The 16,770-nt window shown below is 42.6% G+C and overlaps 1 protein-coding gene across 4 annotated transcripts in view; it reads right to left on the bottom strand.

The window, feature by feature from the left end:
• Positions 1-1,488: 1,488 nt before the first annotated feature.
• glg1a (golgi glycoprotein 1a) overlaps positions 1,489-16,770 on the bottom strand; it is a 54,791-nt gene continuing 39,509 nt past the window's right edge. For 2 of the 4 annotated variants that reach the window (XM_067435701.1, XM_067435702.1), the window contains 7 exons: positions 14,379-14,521; positions 14,171-14,272; positions 13,536-13,643; positions 12,262-12,382; positions 12,079-12,185; positions 3,181-3,344; positions 1,489-1,938 (listed from right to left, as the gene is read on the bottom strand). In XM_067435701.1, coding sequence (XP_067291802.1) covers positions 1,872-1,938; positions 3,181-3,344; positions 12,079-12,185; positions 12,262-12,382; positions 13,536-13,643; positions 14,171-14,272; positions 14,379-14,521 — 812 coding nt within the window. In that variant the 3' untranslated portion in view covers positions 1,489-1,871. Of the gene's footprint in view, positions 1,939-2,076; positions 3,345-12,078; positions 12,186-12,261; positions 12,383-13,535; positions 13,644-14,170; positions 14,273-14,378; positions 14,522-16,770 lie in introns of those variants that run through there. The other 2 variants (XM_067435703.1, XM_067435704.1) reach the window with 1 other exon arrangement.

The following is a 16,770-nucleotide window of genomic DNA, read 5'->3' as shown; positions in this document are numbered from 1 at the left end:
CAAGCCCTGCTGAAAGAGAGAAGCAGAGCGGTTTCAAAAGCACACGGAAATGTGTGTCGTACGAAGTGGAGGTTCAGAAACCGTCTGAAGGAATGTCACACCTCAGTGTCTCCTGACCTTTGCTCTGAGGATAAATACACACACACATTTTTGTTTTTGTGAAATGTGGGGACAGGCATAATTTTTTTTATACTGTACATTCTATCCCTACACAGCCCCTAAACATAAACCTACCCATCACACACACACACCACCCCTACCCCTAAACCTACACTTCTCTCTCACACACACACACACCGCCCCTACCCCTAAACCTACACTTCTCTCTCACACACACACACACCGCCCCTACCCCTAAACCTACACATCTCTCACACACACACTGCCCCTACCCCTAAACCTACACATCTCTCACACACACGCCGCCCCTACCCCTAAACCTATCCATCACACACACACACACACACTGCCCCTAAACCTACCCATCACAGGAAACATTCTGCATTTTTACTTTCTCATAAAAACTCCTCCTGTGTGATTTATAAGCCTTTTGTAAAGTGGGGCCATGGGTAATGTCCTCATATTTCACCCTCTCCTGTAATACCTGTGTCATACCCATGGCATTATACACATTTGTGTCCTCATATGTCACAAAAACATGCCTACACACACACACACACACACATCTAAACAGGACAACACAGCAGATACAAACCATCAGATCAATTTTATTAACAACGGTCCAATGCGTACAGAACCAAACATGAGATGGCAGAAGAGCGCAGTTATTGTGTTATATCAGTACAGTACGGCTCGATCGGATTCCAGGAGAACACTTCATAACGTGTGCACGGAGATAGAAAAACAGTTCATCGATGATCATTTATACTTCAGCTCGACAGACAGGAAGCATTGGGCGTGAGTGACGGCCACGAGAAGATGAAAAACGCACGCACACACACACACACGTTTTTCAGTGATAGTTTGTTTGAAGACAGGGCATGAATAAGAGCCCAGCCATAAGAGAGAAAAAAACACCGTATCATTGATACAGACGACATGCAGATTGAGATCTCAGATTATCAGTGTTATGATCGGTTAGATGCTCGTGATTTGATGTTTAGGGTGAATTATGAACCAGACATGTATTTATAAAGTGAAATACAACCCAAAAGTAGCTGTTTCTGCTCTTCTTACTCAGTATTTTTGTCTTGTTTCTAGTCCAGACATCTAAAAATTCTTAAAACGAGAAACATTTACTAGACTAGCAAAAGTAATTGTCTTGTATTGGGGAAAAGTAACTCCAAATGAAGAGAGTTTTTGCTTAAAATAAGATAAATAATCTGCCAATGGGGTGAGAGAAATAATCTTAATTCAAACAGAAAACAAGATTATTTTTCTCACCCCATTGGCAGATTATTTATCTTATTTTAAGCAAAAACTCTCTTCATTTTGAGTTATTTTCCCCAAAACAAGACGATTACTTTTGCTTGTCTAGTAAATATTTCTTAATGTAAGAATGTTTTGATATTTGGACTAGAAACGAGACAAAAATACTGAGTAAGAAGAGCATGTTTTGCAGTGTGTTGATGTCAAACGGACAGTGGTTTAGTAGAAGAACACACAGAGCACATTAAATCATCAGGATCAATATATACCAATGAAAAACAGGCGGAGGAGATAAAGGAGCTCGTTTTCCTGCTGCAAGTGGACAAAATGAAGCGAAAGCACGAAGGATTGGGCTGAAATCAGCTTGACATGGAGAAGAGTGTGAGGTTAAGCTACGGTGTGCTTCTGAAGAGCTTGCTCAACACATGCGGAGTATAAGCCCAAGCTGGCTGATGGGGTTTGATTAAAAGGGGCCGTTTTTGTTAGCCAATAAGAACGTATCCTTTCCTGTTCTTGCTTGCAGGAGCAACCCATGGCTGAGCAAGTCTTCTGCAAAGAAAAGAAGAGACGCCAAAGTTAAGGCTGAGTTCCAGAGACCCACAGTCCTCCGCTCAAATCATACCGCTATTTACAGTACAGCGCCGTGACACGAGCTCAGGTTATTAAAGCACAGCTTGAATGCACAAACACGATAACCAAAGTCCACTTTAATGTCATTTTGTACAAAAGCATACAAATATAACAATAATACAAAAGCCAAATTAACTTAAAAAGGCAGAGGGACTGAGCTCGATTACAGGTTCACTCTAAAGAGTGAAGTTTAGTGTGAGCGGGAGGGAATATGGGTGTTTATGCATTAAAGCCTTCAGTGATTCAGAAGCGTTCCAGTCTCAGTCGGCCATAAGCGGAGTTCGGTTTGAGCGCATGAGAACAACAAAAAACAATGGCTGCGTATGGCAAACCGTGGTAAATATGGACGGCACGGAGCTCACAATGCTCTCAGCCCACAGAAGAGATGGGCCGAGTGTTTTATTCCAGCTTATTTTGACAACAATTCCCCTAAAACCGGTCTGGACGCGTCTGGAAAGCCAATGGCGTACGAGCGAGGCGTTCAGAGAATCCGCTCGGTGTGTGTGTGTGTGTGACAGCAGACTCTTCGTACGGATGAACACACGAATGAATGATCGTACCGCAGCCATCGTGAGCCGAACAGCTTGACGTCTTTAATGCGGCCCGTGTTAACACAGCCCATTATATTATTACAGTCCCGAGCTCAGTTTAGAGCAGCTCTCTGGTGTCGAGCCCTAATGAAATAAACCAATCAAAAGGACAGAATAAGCAAATATTTATAGCCCCGACTGCAAAGAAAGAGAATGTTCTCAGTGTCATGAAGAAAAACAGACAGGAAGCCCATGATAAAAATCAAAAAACATCAGTCACTGTTCACAGAAAAACAAAGCAAGTCCTCTCGCTCGGACGGACGGGTAAAGGCACAAGCACGCTCCACCGTTGTCAATATGCACATCCTCAGAAACATGGACGTCCAAAGGCCAAGCCTCCCGCGATACATCCACAATAAATAAAAACGTTCGGCTGGAAAGCAAAACACAGTCTGAAGCGGATCGAGTCGAGCTGGTCGGAGAAGCAGGTGACGATGTAGGACAAGCACAGGAAGAAAAAAAAAAACAGTGTGTGTTGCAATTAAAACTGGGTCCCTGTGTGGCCGTCGGCGGCACACACACACACACAGCTGGAGTGTAACTCCGAGTCCGGCCGCGACCCCTCCTCTACCTGTCCTTCAGCTCCTGCGTGACCCGTTTGGTGAAGCGTCCGCACAGCAGCCCCATGAGGAACAGCAGCACCACACACATGGCCAGCGTGCTCAGGATGTAGCTCTTAGCTGGAGACGTCAACACCTGCCCCGCCAGGTCCGAAAAACCCTCCGCCGGCGCCACCTGCGAACACAGGACGCTCACCTTCAGTGTGTGTGACATATGAGGACTCAAGTGTGTATAATGCCATGAGTATGACACAGGTATTACAGGAGAGGGTGAAATATGAGGACATTACCCATGTCCACACTTTACAAAAGGCTTATAAATCACACAGGAGGAGTTTTTATGAGAAAGTAAAAATGCAGAATGTTTCCTGTGTGTGTGTGTGCGTGTGCGTGTGTGTGCGCGTGTGATGGGTAGGTTTAGGGGCTGTGTGTGTGTGTGTGTGTGTGTGTGTGTGTGTGTGTGTGTGTGTGTGTGTGTTTACACTGGTGAAAATTCGGCAGACTCCCTGATTTTTTTTTAAACATGCTTAATGATCGTAAGGTGCTCCTAACGTGCTCGGCTTGTTTGGCATTTCCTCACACACTGCGAGCCGCGACCATACGAGCATCACGATGTCCACGCGATTTCTCCTGAGAGAAGAAAATCGTCTGCGAGTTCGTACGACAGCAGAAATCACAACGTGTACGCCGCCTTAACGTCTCGCTCGGTCTCGGTTGCATGTCTGCACTTTTATGTCTAAACGCTCGTTCTTTGGGTCAACAGCTTATAAACACTTCTGGGTTTTTTGTTCTGTTTTTTTTATCTTGTTTGCTGCACACCTCGTCACGTCAGCTTTCACGCTGCGTTCACACCAAACGCGAATTGAGCGTCAAAATCGCGTCTACCGCGTCTAGTCTGAAGCGTGAACATTTTGCATCCATTCGCGCGTCCGCAGCTAATTGGACGCTTAAGGCGCTCCAGGTGAAATATATTAAGCATTAACAGCCACACGTGGTTCAGCCAACACACTAGCTGGATTATCTTCACTGCATGTATATTTAAATAAAACAAAGTTATGAAACTTCACTTTGCCCTCGGTCATAATGATTTGGTAGGCAACAATAGATTCATTAGACCACAGATCGCCCATTAGATGTACACAAGACGAAGTATGTGTCATGTTTAACCTCTACAGAGACATCCGAGCCGGAGGCAAACGCCAGAAGGACTGGCCGAGGAAAGGCTGCTCTCGCCGGGGTTAACGATCGCTGAGCGCCCGGAGATCGCCTGGAGCTCACAACTCCAAAAACACAACAGGGTTCTTTTTAAATAGGCTCTGTCTATGAGTAAAACATCCTGGGTAAACCACATATTTTAGCTTTAAACAACTACATTATCAACTGAAAAGCATTAAAACTACATTTATTGACAGATTATCAGTATTTTTTTAATTATATGCAGGGTCTCTCATCACGTGGCAGCAGCAAGCAGGCTCCTCATAGGTTAACGCGGCGCGAATTAACGCCAAATTTCTAATTTTTCAACTTGGGCGTAGACGCGAATTCGCTTCAAACGCGTGAATGCACAAAAAGCACCACACGCGCGTGTCGCGCAAGACACTCGATTCGCTTCAACAGGCATGTGATTGCCTAAGGACAAAAAAGCAGGAAAATATACCATATTTGATAATATAGACCACCCCCACCCCGCCGCGCCGATCAAACTGGTGGCGGATCAATACGGACAGTAAAGCAGGACCCATAACAACTTATTTGAACAAAAAAATACATTTTATTGTAATAACTTTTTTGTACAGTATGAAAAAAAAACTAATTATTTGGTGGATGCATTTTTACCCAATTTTAATAGCTAAATGTGCAACATGCACATTTTCATGTCAAAAGAAGGCCTCAATTTTTGTATGACTCTTTAGCCTTTGTAGAAAGCTTATTTAGAGCCTCTACACGTTTCTTTTGGAATTTGCGCCTGGCATGATAAATTAATCTATAATGACGAAATGGGGGTGCAATTCACATTTATTCCACAAGGTGGCAATGTCTGATACACAATGATGATGTGACGTTTCACTCATAGTTACTTCTGACAGAAAACGAAACAATAATAATTATAATCTGCAAAACTTGAAATGGCTCAGTGATTTACTGCAGAGAGCAAGTATTAAACACAATCAAATATTAGTGTCACTGTCTCTTGATGATGGATGTGGTCAAGAAGCTGTCAGTGAGCAAAATATTGATTTTGAAGACGTTGAAAATGAGTTTGGAGAATATGCTGGAGATCGCGAATATGAGGCAGATGCTGAATATACTGGTAAACGATCTCTGACGAGGAAATATGATGATGGTATTAAACATCTGCTCAAACTGAACCCTTCCAAGCTCCATAAGGTAACGAAATAGGTTTTATTTTATTCTTCTGTAGCTGTTACATCACTCTAACATCAGGAGTTTTATATATTATCGCGACAGGTAGAGGTCTAACGTTATCCATGTTAAATATAGATCTGGGTAAGGTTCTATATTTAATGTAAGAATGTTTGGCGAAACAGTCATGCATTTAAGGGTTAAGCTATGGAATGGCTTCAGATGACTTTGTCACCCAAACTGACGTGAAAAAAGCGGGGGGCGCCGAAAAGCGCGCTGTTTGCATATATAGCTAGTGCTAGCAAATACAAGTAATGTTAGCTGTCAAGTTAATGTTAAATGCAGCTTAAACATCCTGCCATAGTGGAAAATCAATCAAAATCAATCATCTAATCAATCGACAACAAAGTCAAATTAGTAACTTATAGGTTATATATAGACACAAGCAATAGTATACCCAGATCATCCGATCCGGCGATGTTCTTGTCACGATACAGTCCTTGTTGCCAGTGTTGCCAATTATTTTCCAAGAAGTAGCTAAAGCCGGCCAAAAAAATCGCTAAATGTCGCTAGATGACGTTATGCGTTAATTAGCATATTAGTGACGTCATCACGCCGTCCTTGCGTTCAGCCTGCGTAACGTTTTTTCATTTAGCCTACTATATTTTACAATAATATAATAGCCTACAGCCGATTGTCCAATAAATGTTTTCATTTCCTATACCTTTTTGTCATACAATATATGATATAGTGAATTACAAAAAAAATTATGTGTAAAATCTGAATTGAGAAACTGGATGAACTAAAGCTCTGTGAGAGAGTAATATAAGTGATAAGCACAAGAGATGGAACTCATCATAACTCATTTATTTAAATATAAAACAAAAGAAGCAGATAACATTAAGTGAGAAATCGATGGCAACCTTGTGTGCTCATGTGTAGCTCGCTCATTCACGTCTGTCAGCTGCTGTCTGTAGGCGCGAGCAGCTCCCCTCAGCCATTCACTGAACAGGGCAGACGCAGAGAGAGGTGTGTGTGACGGCAGCATAGGACGGCAGAGGGGAAAAAAGACCTCGCGCTCGCAGGACAGTACTGCCGACATTTATAAACTAAAGTAGCTGAAGTTTGTCCAAAAAAATCGCTAGAGGGGTCTGAAAAGCCGCTAAATATAGCGACAAAGTCGCCAAGTTGGCAACACTGCTTGTTGCCCATCCCGCGATCGTGGTTTCGTCCCGGGTTACCATGGTGACGGCTGTGAGATGACGGTCAACCCCCCCAATCCCCCCTGCCCCCGCCATTTTTTTTTTTTTTACAGATCTGCATGATTTACGTAGGTCACATTTTCAGGTCGGAAAATCCGGAATTCCGGATTAATCCGGAAAAATCACATCCCTGTTCAAATTCGTGTTATTCGCACGAACTGGACGCACAAATGAGGCGGAGTCCCGTCCATCGTGCCGCACGAAAGCCGTCTATCGCGCCGCTGGACCTCCAGACGCGCATCAACGCGCCTTTCCGTTGACTTAACATGGAAATCATTCACTCCAGACGCTCTATTCGCGTTTGGTGTGAACGTAACTTTAGACATTGTTCTTTTTTTGTCAGAAATGAAAAGGAGGCACTTCCTGTAAAAGAAAGTCAATGGAGAGCGTTGGCTTGTGTTCCCCGGTGGACAGTTTTCAGATTGTGTCACACTGTCTATTTGATCAATTAATTCTGTAATAATAAGACACTTACCCATCAATGTGAATAATTAACCCTGCATAATTACAACTGCAATAAATTATGTTACGAAATGGACGTTTTAAATGTTTGCATAAATAATAAAAAACGAAATATGTGGCGGCAGGTGATTATCTTCTCGAGTGAGTCATTGAGTCGTCTATTCAGACGATTCGTCTTAATGAGTGAGTCATTGAGTCGTCTATTCAGACGATTCGTCTTAATGAGTGAGTCATTGAGTCGTCCATTCAGACGATTCATCTTAATGAGTGAGTCATTGAGTCGTCCATTCAGACGATTCATCTTAATGAGTGAGTCATTGAGTCGTCCATTCAGACGATTCGTCTTAATGAGTGAGTCATTGAGTCGTCCATTCAGACGATTCATCTTAATGAGTGAGTCATTGAGTCGTCCATTCAGACGATTCGTCTTAATGAGTGAGTCATTGAGTTGTCCATTCAGACGATTCATCTTAATGAGTGAGTCATTGAGTCGTCTATTCAGACGATTCGTCTTAATGAGTGAGTCATTGAGTCGTCCATTCAGACGATTCATCTTAATGAGTGAGTCATTGAGTCGTCCATTCAGACGATTCGTCTTAATGAGTGAGTCATTGAGTCGTCCATTCAGACGATTCATCTTAATGAGTGAGTCATTGAGTCGTCCATTCAGACGATTCGTCTTAATGAGTGAGTCATTGAGTTGTCCATTCAGACGATTCGTCTTAATGAGTGAGTCATTGAGTCGTCCATTCAGACGATTCATCTTAATGAGTGAGTCATTGAGTCGTCCATTCAGACGATTCGTCTTAATGAGTCATTGAGTCGTCCATTCAGACGATTCATCTTAATGAGTGAGTCATTGAGTCGTCCATTCAGACGATTCGTCTTAATGAGTGAGTCATTGAGTTGTCCATTCAGACGATTCGTCTTAATGACTGAGTCATTGAGTCGTCCATTCAGATGATTCGTCTTAATGACTGAGTCATGGAGTCGTCCATTCAGATGATTCGTCTTAATGACTGAGTCATTGAGTCGTCCATTCAGACGATTCGTCTTAATGAGTGTTTCATTGAGTCGTCCATTCAGACGATTCGTCTTAATGAGTGTTTCATTGAGTCGTCCATTCAGACGATTCGTCTTAATGAGTGTTTCATTGAGTCGTCCATTCAGACGATTCATCTTAATGAGTGAGTCATTGAGTCGTCCATTCAGACGATTCATCTTAATGAGTGAGTCATTGAGTCGTCCATTCAGACGATTCGTCTTAATGAGTGAGTCATTGAGTCGTCCATTCAGACGATTCATCTTAATGAGTGAGTCATTGAGTTGTCCATTCAGACGATTCGTCTTAATGAGTGAGTCATTGAGTCGTCCATTCAGACGATTCATCTTAATGAGTGAGTCATTGAGTCGTCCATTCAGACGATTCGTCTTAATGAGTGAGTCATTGAGTTGTCCATTCAGACGATTCATCTTAATGAGTGAGTCATTGAGTCGTCCATTCAGACGATTCGTCTTAATGAGTGAGTCATTGAGTCGTCCATTCAGACGATTCATCTTAATGAGTGAGTCATTGAGTCGTCCATTCAGACGATTCGTCTTAATGAGTCATTGAGTCGTCCATTCAGACGATTCATCTTAATGAGTGAGTCATTGAGTCGTCCATTCAGACGATTCGTCTTAATGAGTGAGTCATTGAGTTGTCCATTCAGACGATTCGTCTTAATGACTGAGTCATTGAGTCGTCCATTCAGATGATTCATTCAAAGGCTGATTCATTCAGTAATAGTTTGCGAACAGTTTGCCTCTAAAATGTAAGTAATTTAATATTAGCTAGGCTGCTTGTTTATTGAACTATAAATTAAATGTAACATTTGTAATAATGAGTGAGATAACTGAATGAGTTTTATTATTCATGCATAAGTTATGGTATTGAATCGAGTACAGCAACTCAGTGAGATTTGCATCATCAGTTCGTAAAACCTTGCTCATGTAATCGACTCGTTGGATTGAATGGTCCAGTTTTCGTCAGATTGGCGTAAATTGTAAAACATTAGGATGTTAATTCACGTATTGATTAAAATACAGAAACTTGCGTAAGATCTTGCGAAATGTTCTAAATTAATTATACGCATGCAGCATTTCATGTGGAAGTGAACAATGCTAATTGTGAAAGTGTGAACGCGTGCCCCATTTACGAGTGATTGAAACTCACTACAAATCTGAGTTTTCATTTTGTGCACGAATATCCGTAAATGTCAGAATATTTTATGAATGCTGTGTAGTGTTTGTGAGATTCTTCTTCAGTAAATGTCGCACTGGACTGAGTTCAGATCAGATTGCTGTAGTTCGTTTGTTAAAGCTCACTTGTGTAATTCTCACACTGGACTGAGCGCAACGATTTGTGTTAAAGGTGCCCTAGAATGAGTAATTTATCCACTTATTGACTGTTTAAACAATTTCTGATTAAATTGTACGTTTCTTGGAGAGACCGCATTGTCTAGATGACGTAAGATGCTAGTACAGTAACAACAGGAAACTCCAGTACCATACCAAACTAAATAGTGTGTCTAATCACAAAGGGGAATATTATTCTGTATTACAACCGTAGATACTTTGCTTACAGATCGTTCACTCGATCCTTCTAGCAAACGTCACCTTTTCCACCATATAAGTTAAAACGATAGTCATTTGACAAGGCTATTCATTTTATAAAATATATATATTTATATTTTTGAGAACTTAATGTTTTTGCGTGCTTGTATTTCAGAGTGCATCACAGTCACTGTGTAGTCTACATTGTGACTAACGTTATATAAACATGCAATATCATTGATGAAAAAAGACGAGTCTGAAATCACTGGTTTTGCGGTTGCCAGATTTCAGTAATCTAAATCCCCCAAACAGAGCTTTTCTGTGAACAGAACCCGTATACTATCGGGTGTTTTACCTAAACATGTCCAATCTGGCAACCGCACGTACACGAGCTCTCTCTCTCTCGCGCGCGGATGATCTGAAAACACCACTAAACAAGTAATCTGCATTTTATCAATCTCCATTTGAGATGTTCTGCTGAAAGTGTCATTCAGTCGGTCTGTGTTCTGTCAGGACTCACGAGCTGAACTGCTGTGAGCTGCTGAAATAAGCCAATCAGAGCAGAGCTCAACATTAATATTCATGACTCTTCCAAATAAGGCAAAAACAGAGCATTACATCCTAGGGACTAGGGCTGCACGTTTTCAAGTTTTTCATTAACCGTTAACCGAGGCCCTTAGCGGTTAATACTCGGTTAACCATAGTGTGTGTCAGGGTTATTATTTTTAGTTTATTAATTTGACGACCACCATCCCCGTAGTGAACGCGCCTATAGAGAGAAATGCACATCATGGATTACACAATCAGAGAGTAGCCCATTTCTTTTCGTTTTAAATTGTTAAAAGACATTTCAAGTTTCTTAAGCTATATTTCATGTCTGCGAGGCGTACGCTGAGTTTCGTTAAATTAGGATGAGCTGCGCTCCAGTTCACGAGCAATGCAAGTGGCCGTGAGGGCGCCTGCACGATTAGGGCATGTAGTAAAATATGCAGCCGAGAACGATTCCCACAGACACAGCGTTTGACTCGCGCGGCTGAGCCTCTCCCGGCAGAGAGTTCAAGCATCTGTGGACTCGTCCCTTCAGCTCTGGCCATCTTGCTTTCAGTCCGCGATTAGCTTTTTTGTTTTCTTCATTACAGTTAAAGTAACGTCTGCTTTTCTCTAGTCATTCACAAGTTTCTCACTTCAAACTTTCTTTCTTCTGCTCCGTTATGCACAGCGCGCGCGGCTCGCGCTCTGCTTCTGCCCTAATGCGACTTTTAGTCCAGTGCGACGTGTTATTTTCCTCTTCATGGCGCATATTTTGACTGATGCGACTCATACTCCGGAGCGACTTATAGCCTGAAAAATGCGGTAAGCACTGCATTGCAATACTTGCATTTTGCCCCGTCACTCTCATTGTTAAAGTGCTCCCACGCTTTCATTGCCCGCTTAGAAAGCGGGTCATGACTTCTTCTTGTGGATATTACAAATGTCTGGGAGCGCTCTGGCGGTCTCTAGGGGTGCAAACATATATTACAACTAAATTCAAACGTCATTGAGCCCACTTAACCGAGCAAAATGTTTCACTCGGTTACACAATTTTTAACGGTTAATCGGTCAATCGGTTAACCATGGACACCCCTACTAGGGACAATTTATAGGGTTGTAAATGGACCTGTACAACTGTATCTGGACAATTTTTGCCCTTAAATAAACCACATACCCTCTAGGTAGATATCAGAGAACAATTTAACAGTGTCAAATCATTCTAGGGCAGCTTTAAGCACTGCGTGTTCAAACATCCTTACATAAACTGTAGCATTAAGCATGATTTTTTAAATGTAAGTTATTATGGAAGAGTAATATTGTCCAGCTTGTGAGCGGTGTGGTGCAGATGGGATTGTTCACAGTGGTTATTTTTTTAAATGTAAATTGTTAAACAAATCAGACATAAATTTCCATATTGATTAACGCGTCTCAGTTCACAAAATGTTCTTTTGAACTAAATGCAACAATTCACAAAAGATTTGATAAGCAGATTATTCAGCAAATCATTCTGAGGTACAGTTCTCATAATAGTGTGTGTGTGTGTGTGTGTGTGTGTAGCTGCCTCATTTAGCCACACCAGCACATGCCTCTGATTTGTGTTTGCGTAGGCAGCGCTTATGTTGATGTGATGGATATGTTGTCCAGCTTGTGGCCGGTGTCTGTGTGTGTGTGTGTGTGTGTGTGTAGATTGCTGACCTTGGCGGCGTAACTCCACATGTCGATGCGGTCCTGTAACCTCTTCTTACACTCCGGCTGGAGCCGCACGCGCTTATCCTGGAGAGCCTCCATTAGACAGGACATCTCTGCACACACACAGGGCTCAGTCGTTAACATCCACACGCTTTAATTAGCAATCAAATGGCTGCCAGAATTACTCACGCCGTCCTCTTCCCGGCGGGATGGCGGCACACTGGTGCTTAATGTCCAGAGCACAGGCCGTGTGCAGAACCGGGTCCACAAAGATATCTGCCTTACTCTCCTTCAGGATGTTCAGCACCTCCTACACACACACACACACACACACACACACACACAGTTTTTTGGTAATTGTGGGGACTTTCCATTAGCGTAACTGATTTTACACTGAACAAACTGTACATTATATCCCCCTAAAATAGCTAAGCTACTGGATCACTGCATTATATTTCTCAGTAATGATGGCATTACATCACTATTTTTAAGTAATAAACACATCTTCACTGTTAAAGGGTTAGTTCACCCAAAAATGTGTGTCATTAACTCCTCCCCCTAATGTCGCTCCACACCCGTAAGACCTCCGTTCATCTTCACACACAGTTTAAGATATTTTATATTTAGTCCGAGAGCGTATGCAAGTGTATGCACACTATACTGTCCATGTCCAGAAAGGGAATAAAAACATCATCACAGTAGTCCATATGAGACATCAGTGGGTTAATTAGAGTCTCTTGAAGCATCCAAAATACATTTGGGTCCAAAAATAACAAAAACTACGACTTTATTCAGCATTGGCTTCTCTTCCACGTTTGTGTTCAATCCTCAAATAAAGATTCAAACGGTTGTGAATCAGCGAATCGATTCATTTCACCAGAGTCGAGTGACTCCAAATCATGAATCGATTCACTGACTCATTAACGAATCGATTCACTGACTCATTAACGGTTCGAAGCTTTGTTTTGAAATCGGCCATCACTATATAAGTCGTTATTTAGGGTTTTTTTTGCGCACTAACTCTATTCTGGCCTCTTCATCAATGATTGTCGAGCCGCTGTAGTGAGATGGGCTTTGTAACGACGTCTTTAGTGCCTTTATGGGTCTTGAGAGAGGAAATGACATTGGTGTCAATGAAGGCCTTTCTGAGCCATCGGATTTCAACACTAATATCTTCATCTGTGTGTGAAGATGAGCGGAGGTCTGACGGCTGGCCAACCACAGGAGGAATTAGTGAGAGTTTTCATTTTCGGCTGAACTGACCCTTTAATAATGCATTAGTAAACGTTGAAATTAACATTAACAAATATCAATAAATGCTTTATAAGTGCAGTTCATTATGAGCTCATGTTAACTAATGAAGTTATTCTAAAGTGTTACCCATCATTCTTTAATCTTCCTGTTACATTGGCATCTGTGGATGAACACACACACTGCAGTGGGATCGGTCAGAGCGGTCTTACCTTTTTACAGCCCTCGTGGTTGATCTTCAGCAGGTTGTATTTTAAACACTCCTCCACCTGCCCCGTCTGCTCCTGCGCCGCCACTTCCTCCGCACAGAGCCGAGGGATCTGGCCACACACACTCATTATTACTCATTTAAGGGCAAAGTGTGTGTGTGTGTGTGTGTGTGTGTGTGTGTGTGTGTGTGTGTGTGTGTGTGTGTGTGTGTGTGTAATGGGTAGGTTTAGGGGCAGTGTGAGTGTGTGTGTGTGTAATGGGTAGGTTTAGGGGCAGTGTGAGTGTGTGTGTGTGTGTGTGTGTAATGGGTAGGTTTAGGGGCAGTGTGAGTGTGTGTGATTGGGCTGGTAATCCCTACGTTATCGGGACAAAATGTCCCCACAAAGATGGCAATATCTGAAATCCTTGTGGGAACATTTTTTGGTCCCCATGAGGAAAACATCTTATAAATCACACAGGAGGAGTTTTTTTGAGAAAGTAAAAATGCAGAATGTTTCCTGTGATGGGTAGGTTTAGGGGCAGTGTGTGTGTGTGTGTGTGTGTGTGTGTGTGTGTGTGTGTGTGTGTGTGTGTGTGTGTGTGTGTGTGTGTGTATATGAGTGTGTGTGTGAGAGAGAGTCACTGAGGGTGAAGTTACCTCCTCACTGCACTGAAGCTGCAGCTGCGGGTCGAGCCTGTAGTCCAGCGCAGACTCCTGAAGAATGACACCGATCTGGGCCTCGCAGTCTGGAGACAGACGCTGGACACACACACACACACACACACACACACACACACACACACACACACACTCGTATATGGAGTCTGCTGCAGAGACACGGATGGGTCACACGACTCGCACTTACCTGGTCAGCGTATTTGAGTTTGAGGCAGGAGATGACCTGCCCCTCCAGCTCGTTGTCATCTTTGGCTTTGTTGAGGATGTTCTGGCAGAATTTGGGGATGTCCGCTTTGCAGGCCTTCCTCAGGACTGGGTTCAGGCGGTAATCTGGAACCCGAGAGTCAGACTTTAGGACATCAGCTGCTTGCTGAATAAGGGACAAACTGGCATCCCGTTACTTTTATAGTGTGTGTGTTTAGACCACAGGAACCAGGGTCTAATAAATCTAAATAAAGATCTTCCCCTCAAAAATATTTGGAAGAATGTTTGTAACCAAGCAGAGAGCAACCATTCACTACCACAGTATATTTTTCCCTATTATGGTATTGAATGGTTACTCTCTGATTGGTTACAAACATTCTTCCAAATATCTTCTTTTGTGTTCAGCAGAACAAAGAAACTCACACAGGTTTGGAACAACACGAGGGAGAGTAAATGATGACAGTTTTTATTGTTGGGTGAACTATCCCTTTAATATCACACACACAATAATATTGTAATTAATCCAGCACAGCAGGGGGCAGTATTGCTCCTTAATTCTGGAGGCCACCGGCAGACACGAGATGAAGATGACGTGCAGTTTGAAGTTATTACTGCCACACACACTTCCGTCCTGTTGGAGGAGCCGACCGAGGAACGAGGCGCTAGCCAGGGGAAGTTTTCTACATCCCATAAAGACGTAGTGGAAGAGCACTAATAATTAAAGCTGGTTCTGTTTCACCAACTCTTATCCTGAGAGGAATACGTGCGTGAGTATAGAAGAGCTCTGCATTAGGGACGTCCCGATCAGGTTATTTTGCCCTCGAGTCGAGTCATTTGATCCGATCCGATACTTCTATAATACATAAAGAAGAGCGGAAAAAACAAAACGATCCAGGCTGATCCTTATTTTAACATTCAACAACTCTGTTAACAAACAGAGCACTTCTGTGAGGTAGCCTGAACAATCAAGTAATAAATAACACAAATTCTTCACTTTTGGATGTTAGTGCAACAGTAAATATAACAAGTCCGGGACCGGAGTCTGCGCAGAGCAGGAAGTTCAACGGCGAACTCAAAGCCCGCCCTCACTCTCACAGATGCAGAACAATTCATTATGTTAGTGTGAAATAAACAGTTAAGGTAATGTAGAAATTAAATTATCTGCTCCTAAAAATCCCGAAAAAAGTCCATTAGTGCCTCAGTGACGTCCCTCAGAGAAGCCGTCAGTCTCAGCTGTCAATCATGACGTCACACACACGTTTTTATAGCATCAGATAACTAACTCAAACTAAACTTATTTAAAAAACGAACACTTCAATGACATTAACTTTGGGAAACATATTTTTTAAGTGTAATTTAATCGATTAGTTTGCCTGGTGTCCATTAGAAAACACAGAGGAGCGGCTATACTGGGACCGGCCACCGGGGGGCGATGGAGGCGCGGAGGCGTCAGTCTCAGAGCGGTGATGAAGGCTTCATTTAACCATAGACAGTAAAAGAAATGGACGGAGCGTTCCCATTGACGTCTACGGCGAAAGAATGAAGTCAACCTAGGGGCACTCACTTCCTGATGGCTGAGCGAACTGCGCAGGCTCAGACTGAGCTTGACGACGTAGATGTGACGTGAGCCTCCTGTCTGACAGCTGTGAGTCTTCTAGTAGATGTGGAAAGCGAAAGCTGAATCACGTTGTTTAAATATTTTCTCCCGTTGCTTTTGGCTCACTATGGGCTTCTCCCCATTCTTCCCCCTTGACTTTATCAGACTAGTCTCCAGGACATGTCTCCACGTCCCCCTGATTGTCTCATAGACAGTAAAAGATTGCCTGCGAGCGTCTCCTCAGGTCTATACGGTAATTTCTCAACTGTGCGACAGGGTCGCGTTGGTTATGACGCAATCGTTAGCCTATTTTTACAAAAACAGCTGCTGCGGGGCGATAGTGTAAGATACAAGGTAATGGAGCCTTTTATACATTGTCATGTTTCTTTAGAAATAAACAATGGACAAATGGAGTCTTTAAACGTCTCAGATGTAAAGTTATTCACTGTCAAAGTGACTCAAAAATGAATGGGAGTCAATGGGATGCTAACAGCAGGTGATGGCTTGGTTAGCAATGGCCGCCCCTAGGGGTGGAGCGCTTTCCGAGCGCTAGATTACCCCCTTGCATTTAACCTCACAGAAAGTGACGTCTATAAATAATGAGAATACACATATATATCGGAGAAGACATTTCAAATGTTTCAAAAGATTATTTTTCAAATAAACACATTTTCTTTTGAACTTTCTGTTCATCAAAGGATCCTGAGAAATAAAAACGCATCACGGTTTCCACACAAATATGAACGTTGATAATAGAGATTTGACGGTGAGGAAAGGT

Source organism: Pseudorasbora parva, chromosome 25 (genome assembly GCF_024679245.1).
Source record: "Pseudorasbora parva isolate DD20220531a chromosome 25, ASM2467924v1, whole genome shotgun sequence".
Classification (NCBI taxonomy): Eukaryota; Metazoa; Chordata; class Actinopteri; order Cypriniformes; family Gobionidae; genus Pseudorasbora; species Pseudorasbora parva.
Note: the sequence above shows the minus strand (reverse complement) of the source record. Positions and strands in the feature narration are given on the sequence as shown.